This window comes from Saccostrea cucullata, unplaced genomic scaffold (genome assembly GCF_032062105.1).
Source record: "Saccostrea cucullata isolate Sc308-1 unplaced genomic scaffold, CSIRO_AGI_Scuc_v1 ctg1, whole genome shotgun sequence".
Taxonomy (NCBI): Eukaryota; Metazoa; Mollusca; class Bivalvia; order Ostreida; family Ostreidae; genus Saccostrea; species Saccostrea cuccullata.
In genome coordinates this window covers 1722189-1746982 of record NW_026920581.1, presented here as the reverse complement: position 1 = coordinate 1746982, position 24794 = coordinate 1722189, and the positions used below count along the sequence as shown (strand labels likewise).

The 24794-nt window shown below is 32.9% G+C and overlaps 1 protein-coding gene across 1 annotated transcript; it reads right to left on the bottom strand.

Annotated features, from left to right (window-relative positions):
• Positions 1-8295: 8295 nt before the first annotated feature.
• LOC134252580 (syntaxin-like) lies at positions 8296-23975 on the bottom strand. The gene is made up of 10 exons (XM_062735085.1): positions 23775-23975; positions 22943-23029; positions 14254-14353; positions 12798-12872; positions 12347-12420; positions 11477-11585; positions 10968-11041; positions 10354-10491; positions 9729-9839; positions 8296-8967 (listed from the first exon to the last, which is right to left on the bottom strand). The coding sequence occupies exons 1-10, from the start codon at positions 23805-23807 to the stop codon at positions 8890-8892; spliced, it is 879 nt and encodes a 292-aa protein (XP_062591069.1). The 5' UTR covers positions 23808-23975; the 3' UTR covers positions 8296-8889.
• Positions 23976-24794: the final 819 nt, after the last annotated feature.

Here is a 24794-nt window from a genome sequence, read left to right as displayed (position 1 = left end):
GGTCTTTTCATTAGAATTACATATGTATAGTATGAAAGCCCTATCCTTTACCATTCAAAAAGTTATGGCCGATGTTAAAGTTTTTTTTAAAGTACATAAATCTCCAAGGTCAAAAGGTAAGTTCTTGGTATCCAATAAAATGTTTTGTCATAAAGAATATATGTGAAATATGAAAGTCCTAGTATTTAATTTACCGTTCAAAAGTTATGGCCAAGGTAAAAATTAGGAATTTTTGTGTGAAAGTGTGTCAAACTAAAGGTCAAAAGGTCAACTTTGGTGGTACCCAAAGAAAGTTCTTTTCATAAGGTAAACACGTGAGACGAAAAATCATAGCTCCACTAAATCAAAAGTTATGGGCAAGGTTTAAGTTTTTGCTGACAGACAGGCAGACAGACGGACGGACAGACAAGTCAAAAGTATATACTTTAACATGTATATAATATATAAAGATTTGAAAGAAATACAGAGCAGAGATATACAGTAACTGTATATAGTAAGTATAGAACGAAGTCTAAATGGCTGCATTCGATGGAATAAAGGTTCAAAGATATACATGTAGATGCATGGTATAAAAACCCACTCTCCTCTATTTTTCGAGAAATGATAAGCTTCGGGGGTATATAGTTTTTGTCGTGTCCGTCTGTCTGTCTGTTTGTCTGTTTTTCCGCAAAAACTTTAACCTTGCAATAACTTTTGACTCGGTGGGGCTATGACTTTCATATTTCACAGGTGTATTTCTTGTGACAAGACCTTTCTTTGGGTACCACCAAATTTGACCTCTTGGCCTTGGAGTTTGACACACAAATTCCAAAATTTAACCTTGGCCATAAGTTATGAACGGTAAGGGCGCTAAGTCTTTCAAACTTCGTTTATGTTATTCTTGTGACAAGACCTTTCATTGGATACCAGCAGCTTTGACCCTTTGACCTTGGAGATTGACCAACTTTTAAAAAACTTGAACTTTGGCCATAATTTTGAAGGGTAAGGGCTAGAGCTATCATTTTTTCACAAATGTAATGCTTGTGACAAGGCCTTTCATTAGATATCAACAATTTTGAACGGTAAGGGCTTTGGCTTGCATGCTTCACATACGTAATCCTTGTGAAAAGACTTTTCCTTGGATACCAACAACCTTGACCCTTTGACCTTGGAGTCTGGCCTACTTTTAAAAAACTAATCTTGGCAATAACTTTTGAACAGTTAGGACTAAGGCTTTAGTACTCTTTGTGACAAGGCCTTTCTTTAGAAACAACAACCCTTCACCTTTGACCTTGAACCCAGAGTTTGACCTACCTTTGAAAGAACGTTGACCTTGGCCATAACTTTTAAACAGGTGGTGCTAGGGTTTTATATTTGTATTTCTTGTGAGAAAGCCCTACTTTAAGTTTAAACATGTTTGAATTTGCATTTGAGAAAATTTAACCTTCGCTATGTTGCTATACGGGGGCATCAGTGTTTCACAAACACATCTTGTATTTATTTACTAATATTTTTCATTCTTTATTTATGTAAGGGTACACCATGATCAATGCATGATAAAAATCACAAAGAAATGTAAAGTTATTCTTACAGTATAAAATCAGTATGCATGCAAACTGTATTTTTGTTTGAATTCTGATTTTTTTTTTACATCAAAACATTTACCTCAACCCTACGAAAGCCTATTAGGGGGAAAAAAATTAAAAGGGGGGAAAGGCGTAATAACGCCTTTTAAAAAGGCTTTGGAAAGGCGTAATAACGCCTTTTAGGTTAACGTCTTTTATTATAACGCAAAATTTACATCAAAACATTTTTTACCTCAACCCAGAAAATTCAAAAATTACAACATGATATTATGGAATGATTATTTGATACTGAAAAAAATGGGACTGACAGATTTTGGAAATGGATAACCTGTCCGTGTAAATATTGACAATAGATAATCTGTATGTCCTGCAATGTGAACAAAATAAATATGACCTTCGGTGGAAGTCCCCCGTCCCAAAATAGAGTTCTTATCAACTTTACCCATGGAAGAAAACGAATCAAATGAACGAAATATTGTTTTCTCAAGCCTTGCAACAAATTGTATATGGTGTAACCTATGGTAAGCTTGGAAATGGGCAAAAATAGACAAAAATGGATGAGTCTAAATCAGATTTTGAAATTTATGTACATTTATATAAATAGATAATTCTTATTTATGTATCTAACCAAATTAAAATGAAATTATTTCAAACTACATATATTCAAAAAGTTTTCACAATATTTGAATTGGATTTAAGAAAACCCTTGGACTAAAAAAAAAGGGGGGATACAACAAACACAAACGATTACGTTTTTAAAGTTATCTACATGTAATTATACGTGAAAACGTGACAAAGATAAAGGACACTATATAAATGCTGTAACCTCTGTGATATTAAAGATGAATTCAATTTCTTGATCAAACCTGGTAATGTTATTTTTTCGCCGTAATCGAAGATACGGATTTATAGCTTTGGACTTGTCCGTCCATCTATCTGTTAATCTGTTTGGGGTTTTTTCGCAAAAACTTTAAACTTGCCATAAATTTTGACTGGATGGAACAACGGTTTTAATATTTAACACATGTATTCATTGTGGCAAAGACTATCTCTGAACATGGAATCATTTAACCCCTTGATCTTTGAGTTTGACCCACTTAAGAAAAATCAAATTTTAACCTTGGCCATAACTTTTGTACAGTATAGACGCTCTCGTACTTCACTACGACAAAATCTTTCCTTGGGTATAAATATCTTTGACCTTGACCTCAGAGTTTAAAAACCTTAACCTTGGCCTTAACCTTTAAACAATTAGAATTACTCTTTCATATTTCTTTCATAGATATGTTCCTTGTGACAAAACCTTCCTTTGGATACCAACAATTTTGTTTTACCTTTGAATTTGAACTACATGTATATCTTTAAAAAAAACCCTTAACATTGGCAATGACTTTTGAACAGTTTGTGCTAGTTTTTTTTGTCCCCTGCTTTCGCGAAAGCGAGGGGTATGGTACGCCAAATTCACAAAAATGAGCTAAACATAGTTTCACAATTGATAAACTAGGTTTATCGACTGTAAACTATAGTTTACAAACCGTGCACTATAGTTAACAATTCGTTGACTATAGTTTTCATCTGTAAATCTATATTTAACGGTTGTTAACTATAGTTTACGAATGCTAATCTAAGTTTATCTGTCTGTAATAAAACGTTAACAATAAATTTTGTTGGTACACATATAGATTCACGTCTGTAAACTATAATTTACAATCGTGACCTATAGTTAAGAGTTGTTAATCATAGTTTCACAAATCATGAAACTATATCTATCAGATCGTTAGCTATAGTTAAGAGTTGTAAACCATAGTTTACAGATCGCAAAACTGTATTTATCAGATAATCTATGTTTTGCAATCGCAAATGATTGTTTTCAGTGTTAAGTATAGTTTTCGGTTCTGAAACATAGATTATCGCGTTAACTATGGTTTACAGATGTAAAATATAGATTAACGTTGTTAACTATAGTTTACAGTCCGTAAACTATAGTTTACAACCGATAAACCTAGTTTATCGACTGTGAAACTATGTTTAGCTCATTTTTGTGAATTTGGCGTGCCATAGAGGGGACATTAAATCGCATTCGTCTGTCCGTCCGTCACTAAAACTTTAACCTTGGTCATATCTTTAGAATGAGAAGAGGTAGGGCTTTCATATTACACATGTACATTACCTGTGACAAGACCTTTCTTCATGATTTTTGAACTCATGATCTTGACCTTGAAGTTTGACCTTCTTTTAAAAAATTTAAACATTACTTTTAATTGGCCATATTTTTTGAATGCGAAGAGATAGGGCTTTCATATTAAATATGTGTATTACCTGTGACCTCTTTCTTAAGACACTGTGATATTTTACCTTGTGACCATGATCTTGAAGTTTGACTTACTTTTCAAAAACTTTCACCTTGGTCATATATTTTGAATGAGAAGAGGTAGGGCTTTCATATTAAACATGTATATTACCTGTGACAAAACCTTTAATACACAAAGATTTTTGACTCCGTGACCTTGACCTTTGTCCTTCTTTTTAAACAAATTAACATTACTTTGAATTAGCCGTAACTTTTGAATGAGAAGAGATAAGACTTTTATATAAACATGTTTATTATCTGTGACATGATCTTTCTAAATACACTATGATTTTTGACCTCGTGCCCTTGACCTTAAAATTTGACGTACTTTTCAAAAATCTTAATTTTTTTCTTATAACTTTTGATTGAGAAAAGGTAGGGGTTTCATATTTAACGTGTGCATTACCTGTGACAAGATATTTCCGAGCATGTTGTGATTTCTGACCTTTTGACCTTGACCTTCACGACTGACCTAATTTGCACAAAAATCAACTTCGGTGATAACTTCTAAATGACATACGATAGGGCGTTTTTATTTGACACGGTATGCCATATCAACATCTCACCCACAAAGACACTTTCGTGACCACAATTCTTTGAATTTGTTTGTTATATTTCACACGTAGACAATATTTCTTGTGACGAGTACTTTTCCATAATTATCACTGATTTTTGGTCTTTTGACCCTACAATTTGACCTACTTTGTAAAACTTTAACCTAAGCCATAATTTTTGAACGGCTAGTTCTTGGAATTTCATATTTCACAAGTATTCATTGACAAGTCTCTCCTTTGTAAGACATTCTTGTTTATCTCATAAGCTAGAGAATCGCCTGCGTGGCGCAGTCGCGGGTACGAAACCCCATTGTGGGACGAGGAGACCGTCCTACGGATGAGTCTGTATAAGCCGATGTCCTGTGTCGCAGTATAGGTGTCGGCACGAAAAAGATCCCTCACTGCTCAATCGCCCTAAGTGCAGAGTAGAGGACAGAATTTGCATCTCTCCATCGGCAAACGGTGCCGTCTCTATTATTCTCTTTAGAGAAGTGGACTGGCTTTGCCTACATCCTGCAAGCCTTTCCAGTTCTCTAAAAGAAAAGCGTCTCCATATGAGTGAAAAATTCTCGAAAGGGACGTTAAACAGCATACAAACAAACAAAAATAACCTTGGGAGCTAGTACAATACTGGTAACTTTCATTTGAGAAACTTTAACCTTCGCCAAAGCGGCTGCCAATAATACGGTGGCATAAAGTTTCAAAAATACATCTTTTAGGCTCTTGTAATCGAAGATTCGGGGATATACATGAATAGATTGACATGAATAGATAGAGAAGAAGATTTTCAAAGAATTAATGTATTTTCACTATATAATCAATAGAGCCCAACCTTAACCCCAGAGCCCCCAACCCAGGGGCCATGAAAATTATAGGACCATTACACGCTTAGTTTGGACTTTCAGTAAGGCGTGGCATTCTCGAAGTCACCTAATTAACCTCAGAAATTTACACAGCTTCCCTTCACTGTTGAAATATACATATGATAGAAATGCGGCCGAATGTCAACTGGTGTAGTAAAAAGCCAATTAAAAGTTCTCCAGCGGCACAGAGGTGGGGCATAAGTCGTCTCATTGTTGTCAACAACAATTTAAGTTCCTGATGTTATTAATTTCTTAACCAATGAGAATCTTCGAGAATTCGCCATTACGTAGCGCCGAGAATGCCACGCCCTACTGAAAGTCCAAACTAAGGAAAAAATCGTCGTAATTTTAGAAGAGACATTCTTGTTCATCATAACTATGTACTTGGTTAGTTTGTTTAATACCCAGGAGCAGAGAAGAAGATTTTCAAAGAAATAATGCATTTTCACTATATAATCTATTTAGTCCCACTCTAGCACTAGAACCTCTGACCCCGGGGCCATTAAATTCACAATTTTGGAAGAGGCAGCCTTATTCAACATAACTATGTATTTGGTTTGTTTATTAAATACCCAGGAGCAAAGATTTTCAAAGAAATAATGCATTTTCACTATATAATCTATGTAGCCCCGCCCTAGCACCTAAAAACTCCTGACCCTGGGGACATGAAATTCACAATTTTGGAAGAGGCAGCTTTATTCAACATAACTATGTACTTATTTAGTTTATTCAATGCCCAGGAGCAGAGAAGAAGATTTTCAAAGAAATAATGCATTTTCACTATATAATCTATTTAGCCCCGCCCTAGCACTAGAACCCCTGACCCCAGGGCCATGAATTTTACAATTTTGGTAGAGAACTCAATGCCTATTACATTCATGCCAACAGTTTTACTGCTTGATGTCCAGGAGTAAAGAAAAAGATTTTGAAAGATTGCATTAATTTTAGTGGTTTTGGCCCCATCCCTCAGGCCCCAGGGGGGCAGGGGCCATGAAATTCACAATTTTTGTTCCCTTTCACCCATAGATGCTTTATGTCAAATTTGGTTGAAATTGGTTGAGTGGTTGCAGAGAAGAAGCTGAAAATGTTCAAATGTTCACACACAATGTACAACGAAGGACAAAAACGGATAGCAATAGGTCACCTGAGTTTAGTCAGGTGACCTAGAAACTCAAAAGCTTCTGGAGATCATCCAGAAATAAAAGTTTTACACATAGACATAAAATATGACTTAAGCACCTTGACATTTGACCTTAAAATCAATAGGGGTCTTCCTAAGGCCATAGGGAGTTGTGGTATAAAATTTCATTGCAAAAGCTCAAAGGCTTCTTGAGATATTCCCTGGAAACGAACGTATTACAGACATACAGAACTACAGACAGACGGATGGACAGAAAGACAAAAAAATAACAACTCCCTGTGGCCTGAGGAAGGCCCATATTGATCTTGATATCAAAAGGTCAAGGTCATAAACTCATAAATTATGTCTGTTTTAACACTTTAGTTTCCACATATCTGGAGAAGCCTTTGAGCTTTTGCAAACAAATTTTATACCTTAACTCCCTATGACCAAGCGAAGACCCTTATTAATTTTGAGGTCAAAAGGCTAAAGGTCAAGGCCATAAATTCATATTTTCTATCTTTGTGTAAAACTTTCATTTCCGGGCGATACTGTAAACCAACTTTTATTCGCGACAACTTTATTTCGTGATTTACCAGGGGTTAACTAGTTTGCGATGATTAATTTTCGCGATCAAGCCTTTTTGGATCTATTGTTAATAGACACAGAAATTGTAAGGACTGGTTCTCGTCGAGAAATATTCGCGATGACGAGACTCTCGCGAAAATTTCTCGCACACGAATAAAAGTTGGTTTACAGTATGTCGAGAGGCTTTTGAGCTTTCACAATAAAATTTTATACCATAACTTCCTAAGGCCAGCCCAACTCTCTTAAAGTGCCCCTGACCCCCCAAACTAGATCCCCATTATATCTTTTTGCCTTAAGCCATGGGCACAGATTCTCTAAATTAGCTTGTTTCTTTTTGTTTTGTGTTTTATACTTCAAGAAAAAATTTTCCAAAAAAAAAATGTACACACAGAGTTCATTTATTCATTTTTAACCTAAAGCACCTGCAAATTCTCCAAATAAAAATGTTCAAACATGAAGTTATAATGAAGAAAAATCATTGTTTCTATCTAACATTGGATTATATTTCATGTAAATTAAGAGTCGAATGGTTTACCCCATCTTGCTCTTTTGTAATGTTAAAAGTACTTTAATCTATTAAAAATGTGTCATTCACTTTAGATTTCCATTGTAACAAAATAGCAGTTATAATTTCCAATATTACACCATTAATGCTTTCACATCTTTGGTAAATTCATCTATCAAAAATTTGAACTCTTCAATCTCCATTGTTTAAAGCACTCTCAAGAACTTGTTTTCCAGACTATTTGAAAGTTCATACAATAAAATCATGTTCACACCTACCATCCCTTCAATAGTTGATCAGGACGAAAACTGAAGTTTGTGGTGTACCGCATATACTCACTTGTAAGAAGTTCTGCATATAAGTCTGTTGTATTTTTTCAGCTTATATTCAGGGGGTATATAAAATCAATTATGACCCTTTTCTTTTTACAACATTTTTTATACTTTCTGTAATTGTAATTTGAAAGATTAAACAAACGAGTATTTTTTATAACTCGCCTATAAGTTGGACAATTACACATCCCTAGAGTTTTGGTCCAAAATTCAACTCCCATAAAACTGACTTGTGGGCGAGTATATATGGTAGTTGATATAAAGAACTTTCATAACTGGCAAAAAATAGTCCAACAAAACAGAATACCCTCTCCTTACACAGGTACCATAAATGCACTAAATCAACAAATTCTCATAATTTAGAGACATTTCAATATTAAGTATTTTACTTAACAAAATAAACATGGTACAGAATATATATAGCTTAATAAATATGTTTTATTCAAGAAATTCATAAAAAAAAAATCATGGATAGAAGTTGAAAGATTTCACCAGAATTCACATATACATTGTTTCTTCTAGTGCTACATGTACTCATATATCACGTAGGAATGATTGAGGTCCAAGTAATCTATAGTTTTAAAACAACACCGCTAATTTAGAATCTTGCCAGCCTTTGCACTAAAAAATGTCTCTACACACAACAAAATTCTAAATTAGGAAATATCATGCTACATTATAATGTCTTGTGTCATTGCTCTAGTAGACAAATAAACAAAAAACGATACATGTCTACGTGGTGCAGCTATTCTCAGCAATAAAATTTAATAAAAAGTTTTCTCCAAGTGGATTTAAAGTCGTTAAAACTGCCCTGGGTCGTTGCTTTGAACACAGTCTCTAATGAAAAGTGGTCATCGCTGTCATGTACCATTATCAGTACATTGTAGCCATTAAATATTGTTTTTAATGTCTCATGCAGTTACTCCTCACATAATGGGTGTACTCCCTCAAGGATATATTTGTGTCCACATCAAAGTTTGTGAGCTGATTTTGTTTTTATACACATGCAGCATTAGCCCAGACTGGTAGCCAAAATAATTGCAATGATAGCAATTAAAACAACAACACAAATGATGATCATGATTAATTTCTGAAAAGAAAAGAAAAGAAACAAAATTAAAACAAAGTGCTGAAAGCACACATGGAAATAAGTTATATTTTTTATTTATTTTATTTTATGCCGAGAGATAAAGTGTATGTGAATCCAAGGTTTACATCAACAGATAATAGGTTCAACTATTCACTGAGCCACACTATAAGAATGGTCAAAATCTGTTACTGAATACCATTATATGGATAGCATATTGGTCATTTCCTCCCCCTAACTTTTATCAATTAAGAGTTATCTCTCTTATCTCAACAGAGGGGCATCTTCCTTAAGCTAGGAAACCACTGTTACTATTAGACACAATTCTACATCATCATACATGGTAGATCTACTGTATTTAGGTAAAATTTCAATTTGACTGTATTTCAGATCCCCTATGTATGATTGAAACACCTTAATTCCCGTTCCTTTTATTCCTTCCCAGTCAAGTCTAGAACAAAACAGAAGTCAACCTTTCTAGCACTATTCCTGAAAATTAAAGCCTTTATAATACTGGGCATGAATGGAACCAAAAAAAAAGCTTTTTGCATTGAAATTGGAATTATAATACACAGAGTTTGGGGGGATAGGAAATAGGTCTCATAAAGGAATCTATCTCAGCACTCACACTATATATCAACAACATATCAAATTTAAAGCAAAACAAAGCCATAAAATAAGAATGTGATGAAATAAAACTCAGTTGTGAAGACATGACCATTACTGGTGACTGTGACTCTCCCGATATATCCCCCCGTACTTACCCGCCTAGCTTTACTCTGGTACTTGACAGCTTTTTTCGTATCACTTTTTGCCGTTTCTATATAATCCACAGCTTGTTCTACATTATATTCTATACGATCTATCATCTCTCCCTGTTTTATAAAAAAATTAGAAACAAATATTATTTTTTCCTAGTGGTTGTCACAAAGTTTGAAAAAAAAATATCATAATTATGAGATGAAGCTTACTCAAGTGAATATTAAATTTTCATCTTTCATGCTAATACGTAAGCTAATCTTGTGCTTGATCCGACCATGTCAATTTGACAGAATTCCTGACTGACCTTGACATTTGAATCATTCAATGATTAAGTGTGCAAAAGCCTGAACTTATTCAACATAACACTGTTTAATAATCATATTTTTGCAAGATTTCCTAGGTTGCAATATTACATTTATACACAAAACAAAATTTTTACAAATTTGGTTTTTTTTTTCAGAAAAATCTTTAAGATAGAATTGTATGTGCACATTAAATTTTGCAATCTGAATTTTAATAAAATTAAGCAAAAAAAAGATTCTTACAAATAAAAATTGATTTACAGTAGCTAAGTGTCCTATCATTGTTTTTTCTTCACAGACAAATTCAAGCATTTGGTGTACATACCTGTTGTTCTACTAACATGGCCATATCCATAAACATATCATGTAGCTCTCTTATACTATTTTCCAACTTAATAATGTCATTGTGTCTAGCTTCAATATCTGCTAAGGTTTGTTTTGCTGCTTGTGTTTCCATAATGATCTAAAATGAGAAAAAAGAGCAATAATAATAATACATGTATTAACATAGTTTTCTTTTCACTTAATTTTTCAATTTAAATTAAAAGAAATCTAATTTATCATTAAAATGTGAACAACTAATTTTTTTACTTTAGCATACCTAACTGCAAAATTTTACAGAAATGGCCATTTTTCTTGTCTTTCACAGACAAGTAATAATAAATCAGAGGGCCAATGAACTTAAAGAAATTCAAGTAGGAGTCAACAATGCAATCTATGTCAGAGTTTTCATATTAAATTAAAGTAAAATTTAATATACATAACACACTTCCGTAGAGACTGTATTAAACTACAATATGTTTGCAATATTTTGCAATTAGTTTAACAAATTTTTCACAGTAGAGCCAATTTTCATTTAATTTCAATTACAATTATTTATTACTTAAAGTTCACCAATAAATCTTGTTCATTGCATTATGGAAATAGCATTGGACCTACCCCTTGCGTAAATATTGCTGGATTTCCTGATTCTAACATATTTTCTAATTCATCATTAGTTGTTGTTCTTCCAGCTAAGAAAAAGAATATAGCATTAATATTATACATACATGTACCGATACTTGGCTTGACAACTTCATTTTAAATCTGACTATATTATATCCAAGTGAAAATGACAATTCTATTATTTGTTTTCACTCTAAATAAGCTTTGAAAAAAAAAAAAAACATTATCAAACATTATTACTACATTTTAGGTAAATTAACCCAATTTCATTATCTGATTTAAGACTTTTCCTATGATCTCGCACACACCAAATATAGGGAAATCCCCATCCCATCCCTTTTTTTGCCCCTTCTGCCTTTTTCAAAAGTGGGAAAATTCAAACAGTGTGTATTTAAAGAAATAAAAAAAATGTAAACAGTAGCAAAAGTTCAAAATAACATCTTCTGTACATGAAATTAAGGCATGCATGAGTGTCAATTACCCAGTGAAAGAGAAAACCTTACTGATTTCCAGTTGCCTCTGGATTCGGCCTTTACACCTCTCCCGGTAGTCAATTTGACAAGCATTGTAGTCATTCATAACCTCCACAAATTTACGGGAAAGTGTCGCATGCTATAAAAATAGTTTTCAAAAAATTATTACAAGTAAAAAACCCATTCCTCTAAAAAAAAAATCATCTTCCTTTAAAAGAAAATTTAGTGAAAAAAAAGAAATTTATAATGTGCTGATCCCCCCCCCCCAACTTCTTCTCTCTTTCTCTTTTTTTCCTGAATGAAAACAAATTGTGCCTCCAATATAACTGCTTTACCATAAATAATTGATTGAAAAAAAAATAAATGAAGTTTTAATATAATGTCCATTACATGTTAATGAATTAAAGTAACATGAAAGTTAATTCACATGCATGATGACAAGTGTTGAGCTTATCATTATTTCACTGCTTATTTATAGTCACATAAGATATTATAAACTCTTTTGCTACATAGTTTTGGTTAAAATAGCATGTAAAAATTTACGCAATTAATTTATAATCCAATTATAAACTCTTTTGCTACATAGTTTTGGTTAAAATAGCATGTAAAAATTTACGCAATTAATTTTTAATCCCATTATAAACTCTTTTGCTACATAGGTTTGGTTAAAACAGCATGTAAAAATTTACGCAATTAAACGTTAAAAGCAATTTTATAATGTGCAGATGGCATACCTTTTAATACAAGCTGATGTCGAGTGTACAAAATACTTGTTCATTAATAGGTGACCAAATAAAATTGAAGAGAAGCCCATAACAATGAATAAAATGGAACTTCAATTAAAGATAAAATTTTCTTGCTAACCGACACTCTGAATTTGAAAAAGAAAGTTCAACTCACTTGTGTTTTGCGTATCCTTAAATCTGCCGACGTTTTATTTGAATGCTCCTCTTTTTCAATATTTTGTTCAATATCTGAAAGAAAAAAAAAAATCATTATAAACTCCATTTCACAGGAGAAATAGGAATGCAACATTTATATCCTTTGCAAGTTAAAATATTCATACTGGTGGAAGTACAAAATTGTATGCTTATACTTTTGAAATACATAAAAATAAATTCAACTTTTTAAAGTTATGTCCCTTGATAAAATTACTCTCTTATACCCTAAATTACTTTTTATTCTTGCATATATTTGTAAAAGAAAGGATAATATAAGCAAATACCACAACTTTTAAATATTTGTTTTGCTTATAAAAACAAAAAATATAATACCAAAAAGCTTTCTCACAAAACTATACTGATCTACAGTATAACAGATTAAAAGGACAAAATATGCCAGACCCCTATACCTTTTAATCTAGCCCTGACTTTGTTTGCTGTTTTCTTGATGTCTGTCATCAACTCCTCTAATTCTTCCTTTGTTTCTGAAAAGAATTGTCATCATCATTTAGTACCAGACATTTAAAACAAACTTGCCCTATTGTCAAAAAATTATTTACAATTCAATAAAAGCTTTCTCATGACCTTACAGTACTGTAAAGCAATTCTGCTGACTTGGCCATAAGTAACAGATTGAATACATTCTGTTGATTTGTATATATTTTTTTTTTTGCAAACCTATTTTTTTTTAGCAGCATCATATCCAATCAACATCTGTGCTGCTTCATTTGTGCCAATAAACCAATACTTGTCTTAGTGCATTAAATAATTTATGATTACACTTATTAGTTAAAGAACAAAGCACTATTGAATCCTGGTAAATTTTGATGTGGGGGAAAACAATATTTTTTTGGCACTACTTTTCAGCAAAAAGTATGTCTAAGTTAACAGAGGAAGCTTACTCCTCCTTGGCACCTGATCCCACCTTTGTAATTCCAGGGAGTCTGTTTTATGCTTTACATGTTCACATATTTGTATTGTTTCAATGAAGATATTTTTTTATTTTGAGATTGATCACTGTTTATATGTAAAATGAACAATCAGCACTATTGAATCCTTGTTCTCTCAAATAGGGATGCCAGGGTGTTGGAAAATGTTGAGTTTGAGTATGTGATGTTGAGTTTAAGTATGTGAGGTTGAGTTTGAATCTGTGAGGTTGAGTTTGAGTATGTGAGGTTGAGTTTGAGTCTGTGAGGTTGAGTTTGAGTATGTGAGGTTGAGTTTGAGTATGTGAGGTTGAGTTTGAGTCTGTGGTGTTGAGTATGTGATGTTGAGTCTGAGTATGTGATGTTGGGTTTGAGTATGTGATGTTGAGTTTAAGTCTGTGAGGTTGAGCAATATTTTCTTGCACTAGTTTGAGTCTGTGATGTTGAGTTTGAGTCTCTGAGGTTGAGTTTGAGTCTGTGAGGTTGAGTTTGAGTATGTGATGTTGAGTTTGAGTATGTGATGTTGAGTTTGAGTATGTGATGTTGAGTTTGAGTCTGTGGTGTTGAGTATGTGATGTTGAGTCTGAGTATGTGATGTTGAGTTTGAGTCAGTCTGTGATATATGATATTGAGTTGAGTTTGAGTTTGAATCAGTCTTGTTTTGTGATGTTGAGTTTGAGTCTGTGGTGTTAAATATGTGATGTTGAGTCTGAGTATGTGATGTTGGGTTTGAGTTTGTGATGTTGAGTTTGTGTATGTGATGATGAGTATGTGATGTTGAGTTTAAGTATGTGATGTTGATTTCGAGTATGTGATGTTGAGTTTGATAATGTGATAATGAGTATGTGATGTTGAGTTTGAGAATGTGATGTTGAGTTTGAGTATGTGATGTTGAGTTTGAGTCAGTCTTGTTTGAGTCTACACTACAAGGACCTCTTACTGTCATCTGGCTGGGGAGCTGCCAAAATAGCACTGTGTTTTTTCTTGACCTCGTCTACATTGCCCGCTATTTTGTCTATCATTCCACGAATCTCTTCCACCTGAAAAAGACAGTCAATTGATTACTGTAAATAACTTTTTTGTTTGTGAGAACTTTATTTTTCACATAATTACGTTAGTCTGTCTGCTTGCAAAAATTATACTCTCATGTTTATTTGTAATTAGTAAGGATTATATACATCAAAAACCCTAGCTCGTGAAAAATTTTATCTTCCTTATAAATAAAAATAGCACTCTCTCAAAAAATAAGGTATTGTGAAAATATGGTGATCTACAGTAACTTTGTCTGTAATATTTCATGAATCAATTTCTTTATATTCTTACATTTTGTTTAAAATGCCAATAATATATAACATAAGGAACAGATAGAAATTTGACATTTCTTATCTTATCTAGATGACGCATCCTTGCAATGTTTTATCTGATGCAGATTGATTTGAGCATGTCTCCCAATGCTGCATCAGAACATATAATAAGATAATGTAGTTATTCTCTCAATCTTAGGCTCCACTTTTTGAGAATGAGTAGGAGGAAAGGAGTAAATTGAAAAATGCCTACTTCTTTTTTTTGACCTTTGAGTTACAATCATATCACTGTGCTTACTTAATTAACCCAGTAGCACTGAACAAATGAAGCCTGGATGTAAAACAATATATTGCACAAGGAATTCATATCAAGATCAATTTTCAACTTGACCTCTGAGTCCTTTTTGGGGAGGTCAAGGTCTCTATTTTTATAGTTCAGATGAGCTTAATATAATTGTAAGTTACAATGTGTAGGTTTTTTTTGGTTTGATTTCAAATTTTAGCTTACAAAAGAGACTCTTTATTAATTTATCAAGAAATAATATACATTGATATCATCTAAAACAAGGTCAATGCCACTAGGATAGGAAAATGGTGAATAAATATCATCTATAAGTACAAAAGAAGTAAGAAAGAGGTAAAAATCTTTAACAACAAGCATCCCTGACTTCTGTCAAACTGGACAATAGCATGATCAATGGAAAACAGCACAACAAATTCTTAGTGTACACAGATGGGACCCCAATTGTCCAGTATAAATAAATCACCTATTTTGCTATGGATCTAAATTTGCTGCACTAGAGAGAAAGTAGCTGCAGAACTGTAGCATAATGGTTTCATATTTTAGTCTTCGAACATAACACTACAGATCCCGTAATGCAAAAAAAAATGTGCAATTTACGGCACAAGATTTTCTGTTCACTGCTACGGATAATTTCTCCACTTTCCAGGATTGGTCAATCAACTACCTTTCACTCCCTAATCCTAGACACATTATTTAACCAATCTGTATATTTTAACCACCTCCCAAACTTTTTATTGTCACCTTTATGTGGGATAAACTAGCTTGGTTTGAATTGTCTATTAGATTGCAGAAAATTCTAATCAAGTAAGTTTATCAACTGTAGAGATGACTACAAAGGGTTTGGAGGTGGATACAATATACAGATTGGTTAAAGAATGTGTCTAGAATAAGGGAGTGAAGGGTACATGTACATTGTAGTTGATTGACCAATGCAGGAAAGTGGAGAAATTCTCCCCAACAGTGCGCACAAAATCTTGCGCCGTAAATTGCACATTTTTTGCATTACGAGATCTGTAGCATTATGGTCGAAGACTAAAATATAAAACCATTACGCTACAGTTCTGCAGCTAGAGAGAAAGATACTTGGACACTCAAAGGTTGTCTCTTGACCTTCATGTAAGAGTCATCATCCTAAGCTGCTGAAAAATCACACTTCAGATTATAATTCATATTTCAGAAAGGAAGATTCAAACACATACATACTGTAGATCACTAAATTTTCGCAACACCTTATTTTGGCGAGATTGTCATTGACTCTTGATTAGCGAGACAAAATTTTCACGAATTCTGGTTGTTGCTCTATATAATTTTAAGGAATACTATTATACCCTAACTGTAAAAAGTCAATTCCATGTATCAGAGTTATGTGCCCCTAATTGTAAATCAATCTCAGAGTTATGCCTCTTGATAAAAACAATCTCGGCTTTTTCCTTCTGTGGAAAACAATCTCCGGCTTATTCCTCTTGGGAAAAAACTTTAATTGAATGAAGACTTTCATTTGCAAATCAACACAGTACAAGGGTAATTAGTGCAGATACTGCATAATAAGTCATGTTAAGGCCATGCATGTAAAAAGGCAGGATTTGGGGGGGGGGGGGGGGGTCACATATGGTCTGGAGTGATTGACTTGACAATCTATTTGATTCTAAGAAAAAATCCTGTTTATAGTGTGAAAAAATATTTAGTCTTCAGTACTCAATCTTTGTATAAACAAAATTAAAGAAATGATGCCCCAATCATTGATTTTTTTCTTTCATATGATAATTCCTTTGCTAACATTTTCTTATAAATTATTTAATATTCAAAATAAAGGTTAATTTAATATCATTAGAACTCAGAAGAAAAAAAGGTTACATATTTTTTCAATATGCCCACACACTGTCTAAGCTTTTTCTTATGAAACATTGATTGACATTTGTCGGGCCTTTGTGGTAGCTATCTTGTATCAGGGTCATGCAGCTTGCAATCCCGCTATGTGCTTGCCTTCTGTTGAAGAATGTGGGTGTTTCCACAATACGCTTTTTTTTCTCTTTTATCTTGCAGTCTACTGTAGGATGCCTGCATTTATTTATTAGGGTGGCCTAACTTAAAATTGATTTTTTTTTTGTCTGTCTAATTCAGTCAATTTTTCTTTGGTCTAGCACAGCAGTAATAATTTAAAGTTGTAAATTTAATTACAATAATTGATAAACTATCGCTAAAGAGTGTCTTGTGTTTGTATACAGTGTTATTTAATTTCCCAAGAGATTCTCAGGCCCCTGGAACCCAAGTTCAAAGTTGTTCATGTGTATACTGTTTCATTCCGCTTCCTGTACTTAAATGCATATATAAACAACTTGTTATTTGAAATTTTAGGGTGGCAATTTAGAGAAAAATGGTCTGGTCCCCCAATATTGTGAAGTTATGTTGATTCATGAACAAATTCCAGTGAAATTGTAGCCTACTGGTGTACTAGGATGCAATGTCAGGAAAATTGATTTTTCAGTCCGTTTTATTTATGGTTGGTTGGAACACTGCTTCGGCAGTCTGCTATTGATCGTCGCAGGCTGATCAATATATATAAATAATGTATCTTTATTATGTAGCTATTTCAATGAACTATCTCTTCTTACATCAGTTTGCTACAGAGCTCGGGAAAAAACAACAATCACGGCTTCAATCACTGGAAGTCTTCGGGTCCGTCAATAAATCGGAACTCCTGCTGCTGATGCTGTAGCCTCCCCTCTTTATTTATTCAGCCATTCTCGCTGAACGGAGTTAAATGTCACAGTATAATCAGCATTTGCCTATTGTATGTAAACATTTACAATATCGACTTCCTTTTAGAAGATCCCATACCTACAGGGACCGAAATCTCAAGGTCGACAAACGGAGCATACTTAATGGCTATTGGCTTGCATCTGGCCAGCCTTTAGACACAATGTTACAAAGCCAAAGCATAATTCATCTAAACTTTTCCCAATCTTTTCCTTCCATTCATAATTGATAAATTAATACAGCTGTCTGCCTCTCTCTCTCCATATAGCACCAGATGATTGATTTCAGTGATTAAGAGATTTGAATACAGAAAATCTATTTTTATTTGCGAGAGCTTTATTTTCCCACAATTACATTAGACTGTCTGCAAGTGAAATTTTCATTCTTCTGAATAATACAATTAGAACAATAAACAAAATTTGTGAAAATTGTGAAAATTTTGTTTTGCCTCTAAATATCAAATAATCATCTCACAAAAATAAGGTGTTGCAAAAATTAGTGATTTACGGTTACAAATTATCGTAATTAATAAATTTGTAAGCCTGCCTCTTTGGAAGTGTTTATCATCGAAAATATTTTTATTTTACGGGAAGAATAAGTAAAACTGGTGGTGGGGTGTATGGTGGGGGATTAGGGGTCAAAAAAGACAGAGGGGGGGGGGGGTTATGTCATCAAAACAGGCATACAGAGTATCTTTTTACTTGAACCCTTAATCACAATAGCCATGACAGGGAAAATTTTGAAGAAAATTCCAAGCAATGAAAAGGGAGAGTGAAGGGGAATCTAAACATATTACATGAATTCATCTTAAAACTTTTTTGATCTGCATTATAATACTCTATGACATTTCTAATAGAGAGATAACACTTTTATTTTAGTTATACATGTTATCAGCTATGAATAACTTTCTTCTTTTTGAGTTAGACCAAGGAAAATGAAATCTATGCTTCATATCCCATTATTTTTTTTTTTTAAAGTATCATCCCATCTGACTAAAAAATTCCTAAAATCATATTCAATAATTCAAAATACTGACTTCTTAATGAAGAAAAAAGTGTTGTGTTAATTGTATTTTTCTTCAATTCATAAATTTTTCATATATTTCAAACAAATTGCTTGATCAAGAATAATAATGTAAAGTTCAGTCACCTAAAATATCTGACTAAAAGATATGGATGTTTAAAATTTCCCAAAGAATGTGAAAAAAAAGTCAAAAAATTGCCAATCCTGTGCTTGTTTTAACCTGGATTTTTATGAAAAACCCTACCCACCTGGGGATATAAACCTAAGAAATAATTTACTGTGGCCTTATGGTGATTACATATACTGTACATATTTTCCTTCCTTATTTTATTCTTGTTGTTCAATGATCACCATAAGGAAGAATAGCAATATCCTGCCACTTGAATTTTTACTCATAGTTTAATATCTTTAAAAAATAATTGATAAGTTTTTTTTAGCTCACCTGAACTGAAAAATAAGTGAGGTTCATGAATAAACTTTTAAGTTTGAAAATGTACATCAAGCATTTTTTTCTCTGTTCCTTTTTTAGCGCCAATTTTAATCCAAAACTTTAAGCATTCTTAGAAAAAATGGATTCAACTTTGACAATTATTTAATACATTAATATTATATATTCAAGCAGACAATATAAGAGAAAAAAAATGTTCTGAATAAAGCCTAAATCAATTTGCACTTTTCCTTATGGATTTGGAAAAAAAAATTACCATCATATATTTTATACAAGAATGAACAAGTTTATTTGATTTTCATCCTTCAAAAACACAGCCAGGGATAATGATGCATTCTAGCAAGCTCTATATTTACACGACAGATATTGATTTTTTTTTTACTCAAAACTTCCATTCAAAGAAACTGGCATGCATCTTCCAAACATCAGAATTAGCCATGAAAGTCAACTTTATTTGCAAATTACCACCACTGGTGCTTCTAAATGTGTGTTGTTTTTTTTTATCATGCTCATCTTTTGATAAATCAATACTTCTATGACATATGTAAACTGTTCCTTTTATAATGTTACAATTGTGTCAATCAAATTGCACACTTTTAGGATTTTTGTTAGGCTTTCCCTAAATGGCTACACACACACTTCCCATATAACCCCCCCTCCCTTTTTTGTGCGCGTACGTTTTCCCTCCGATTACTTTTGGATGTTAGATCTGTGTTCACAGTACTAATTGGTTAAGTGCACACAGCTATAAATGGCATTTCCAGCAAAATTACCAAATATGCCCATTAGTATGGATTTTTTCTCTCTCTCTCTGGATCACTAGGCACTAGAAGCTGTGTTGGAAGTGTTTAAACAATGTGCTTATGTTGATTTCCTATACAAATAAAACACCAACAAAAATCACAATACACCAGGTCCATGTGTAATCTCTCACTGGGCACAGGAAAAGTGTTTGGTGACATTTCTCTTTAAAATTTGCCAATTATCTGCAATCTATGTTGAAAAATAGGAACTCCTTCGAGGGAAAAAAATGCACGCAAGTAAAATACTAAGATGTCATGATGATGAACTTTCCACACTCTAAATACTTGATATGTCTACCATTCATCATTTATCCAAGATTCAATACATGTATTCTGATACATTTAAAGTATCAATTTACAGATATACTACACAAGGTTTTTACTTATTGTTAATTCTCCCTACACTAATAGACATGCTTGAGAAAACCTGAACAAATCAAAAGGTCTACTTTTTCAATAACCCACAAAACACGAGATTTCCTCATATCTTTTCAAAAAATAATATCAGGGCTAGCAGATTAAAATGCTGTGACATTTTTTTATGATAAAGGAAGGTGTTAAAAGCATAAAAACATAAATTTTGCTGACAACAGGTAATTTCAAAGTGATAAAAAGATGCACATTATATGACCCCAACTGCATACTTTATACATAGTAGACAAAGATGGGTAATGATAATATAACAATCATGATACTAAGGGGATTTCCCAACTACCGGTATGTGTATTTAACTTTTGACCTTGGGTATGTCACCTTAGATGACCTGAAGGTCATGACACAACATATATGCAAATTTAGCATCTGTGTGAAGTGTTACATTAGGTGAATGTGATATTTGTAAATGACAGGCAAGAGAAATTTGTCAACTGTCTTGATTAACAACAAATTGCATGAATGAACATACTGATGCATTGATGGATGGACATGAAGAATCCTTTATACAGACACTTAACAATACTTTGTACATTTACAAATCAATCCCACTGTGTGTATTTTATATATGAGTATCTATAAAATACACACAGCAAGCTTGATTTTTAGCAATTAACTTGGGTGTTAATTATTTGCAATTATTCTGTTCTTCTTTGACACAAACATTTCATTGTATATTGAATAATATTATTTGTATAGAGATAGGATACAGTTAATTACAAGTTCTAGTATAAATTCAGACTTTATGACCCATATATCCTCAGTTGTAATATATTCCAAAAACTATAGATTTTGAGCATGAGATCTTGAAAGTTATAGTAGCAGTAGAATCTATATATATTTAATTTTTTTTCTTATTTTCACCATCTAATACTTGTTCTTGTAGGAAAAAGCAACCTCTTAGTAATTCAACTATCTTTCTGAATCCAATAAATTAAATCCTGGTATTAACTTTGAATACTCAAATATTGATGTTTTATTCTCTCTGACTGAAAACAAAAAAGTATTTCTATATATCAATCAATCCTTTTTTTGTTATCTCCTTTGAAAAAAATAACTAGGTTCACTTTTCAAATTAAAATGTGCATGAAACATTGTTACCAAAAATAGTTTTTTGTCCCCCGCTTGAAAAGTGGGGGAAAATTTGGGTTTGAAAACATCCATCCGTCCGTCGTGCAAAATCCTTCCGTCCATCTTTTCTGTCTGTTTTTAACGCTTTTTTCCACACGATTCTCGAGAACCCTTTGAGCTTTTGCAATGAAATTTAGCATAGCATCTCCCTATGGACGAAAGAAGATTCCTATTGATTTTGAGGTCAAAAGGTCAAAGGTCAAGGTCATAAATAAGCAAATTCTGTCTGTTAAAACACTTTCGTTTCCACACAATATCTCTAGAACCATTTGAGCTATTGCAATGAAATTTTACATAACAACTGCCTGTGGCCTAATGAAGACCCCTATTGATTTTGAGGTCAAAAGGTCAAAGTTCAAGGTCGTAAATTTATACATTCTGTCTGTGTGTAACACTATCATTTTCCGGGCGATATATATAGAAGATTTTGAGCTTATGCAATGTAATTTTATACCAAAACTCCCTAGGACGTCTCTCGACCCTCTCAAAGTGCCCCGCCCCGTTTGTTTTATTAGTATTTATAGTATTACTTGTCGCTATTTTTAGCGCAGGGGCATGAGGAGAGTTATTGCGTATAAAACAGGTTCTCAGCGGACTTTATGTTCTTATTACATCTATTAGAACTGTTTAATAAAGGCTAAATAAAAACAAACACCGTGGATTGTGTAAAATTTTGACAATACCGAACATGAATATATACATGTATGTGACTTCAGTTCTGCATATACTTCTCATTTTGTAAAGCGACACCGTGGTGTAGTGGTTCTGTCTCTCGCTTCAAATGTGAGAGGTCCCGAAAGTTATAGTAGCAGTAGAACCTTTATATATTTAAATACCTTTTTTTTCTTTACTAAATGATAGTATTCAGCATGTGAAATGAAAAATTTATGAGGTTATAAAATCATCATTACAGGGTGATAAATATTCCATATAAAGAATCTTCTATACTCATAATAAAGAATAAGCAATCAAATCTTTATATGCATATTGACATACATGTATTTTATTTGCTTCAGTATACATGTATACATTTAATAATTCTACAAATTCAGTCAGGGGGACATTTTTACGGGGGAACGAAAATTAGCTTGTTACAATTAGAATGTACATTAAATGGGAAGTTAACAGAGACAATTACAATATAGAAAACTGAGGACATGTGTCATAAAGTGTGAATTAATTTATATATATACTAGAACTTGTAAATAACTATATGGTATCTCATTAATAGAGGCAATTGATAATTATTTAATCATCTATGGGTTTTTCCCTACATATGTAAACACAGTACACTAAATACTACAAGTGTTTCCTACAGCTAGTACATCCTAACTTGTGCAACACATTGTATGTACATGCTCTAAGGTTAAGTGAGACAGTCACAGTAAACAGCAGCTGCCACCAAATCTTATCTGACTATTCCTCACCTGTTCAAAAAACATGTCCATAAAACCACCAGGTGGTTCCATGCTAACTGTGTGTACATCATCTTGTTCTTCATTGTCACTTTGAGCCTAAAATTACATAAACATGACATTTATTACAATATTAAAATATCAATTCAGAAAATATTGAAATAAATTCAGCAAACAATCATACCTGATGAACTGTTAGAGTTACTGATTGCAATTTAATTCATGTCATAATATTAAATACCATGTCTGATTATAAATCAATAATTTAAAATACGATGTTAAGATTGGGATGATACAGGTTGTCTGATTTTATGTAATAAGTTATTGATACTAGACAGAGTGGTCTTCAGATTTAAACATGGAATTATAATATAGATATTTGCCAATAAAGCTGAATCATAACTAAATACACAATTACACACGTGTGTCACGTACTGTGTAAACAAATCAACATGTTGCAATCCATTCTATTTTTAACTTTGTAAATAATTTAAACATTTTAAAAAATCTTAATTTTCCCTAAAATCATATATCAACATTCTTGAACAACAAAATTTTCATACATTCTACAAAATTAGAAACTATTTAACTTTGTAAACAGAAGCACCTACTGAATTAGAAGAAAGGGGCGTTCACCCTTTAGTTTGGTCCTATCGTTGCCGATTTCGATATAAACAATTGACATACAGTTATTTAAGCTTAAGAAGTGAGTAAATACACATAAATCTACATTATTCGTCACAAAGATCGATCGACAACTAAACCCTTCTGTCATGAAACACGTTCAATGATATCCACAACAGTGACTGTATCCCAAATAGCTATCATCAACATTTCAACCTACCGCTTTGAGAGCTGCTAAACGATCTTTAGTCATATCTCAGTCACCAAATCAACTACAAGACTTTTTCTGACTTCATAAATGTTAGCCACTTCTCCCCTTTTCACACAACGGCAGAGACTTTTGATAAATCATTAGCAATCAATACAATTTTAATTTTCGTATATCTTCTACTACTGAGTCAGGCCGCTAGGTTGCGCATGAAATATCTATTTCCGGTTGTTGTTTTTTTTTTAAAGGCATTGTGTAAAACTAGTTCAATCTATATCGTAGGTGAAAGTGGATGGTGGTGGATGGTGGTGAAAAACAGGAGAGAGGTGTTAAAGAATGTGAAATATGCAAAGCGAATAGAAATTCAAAATGTGCATTTATGACATAAAGAACCCTTGGCCCATAGTAAAAAAAAAATAGCACAAGGTATCCATAACTTTTAGTCCCCTCCCTCCCCTTGTAAGTGAGGGTAATGTTTTTTTAAAGAAAGTTTTTCAACATTTTGGTAATTACTTTAAGAAATTATTTCTAAAGAAAATTATTTTAAAATTATTGCAGATTTTGGAAAATAAGATAAGGGTGGAATTAAAATGAGTGAGCTTTTGTCAGTACTTTTCGTCCGTCGTCGTTGTAAACTTTTCAAAACCTTATTTGAAATAATTTGCCGATTTTCATCTCGGAAAATATGAGATATGGTACAGGACATGCCTTTTGAAAACAATCATCCACCTTCCAATTTGATTCCAAAAAGAAAAAGATGTGTTTGTGAAATGGAAACTCCAATGTCAAGGTCAACCAATAAAAAATGTTGTAACCAAAATAATGGACTTGTATCACTAAATATACCTGAATATATCTATAATTTATTTTAAGCCCGAACACCAATCATTCAAAATTAAAGATACGGCCAAGGGCATTTTTTCTCAAACGTCAGCCAAACTCCAAGGTCAAGGTCAAAGGATCAAATTAATGGTGGAGTTTGACACACTTTTTAAAAAAAATTAAAACTTGGCCGTAGCTTTTGAACAGTTA

Excerpts from the sequence above, each read along its gene's own strand:
- LOC134252580 (XM_062735085.1), bottom strand. The coding sequence starts at position 23,807 with ATGACTAAAGATCGTTTAGCAGCTCTCAAAGCG. Across the intron at positions 12,421-12,797 it reads AGTCAGGGCTAGATTAAAAG|ATATTGAACAAAATATTGAA; the intron begins GTATAGGGGTCT and ends TTTTTCTTTCAG. Across the intron at positions 8,968-9,728 it reads ACCAGAGTAAAGCTAGGCGG|AAATTAATCATGATCATCAT; the intron begins GTAAGTACGGGG and ends TTTTCTTTTCAG.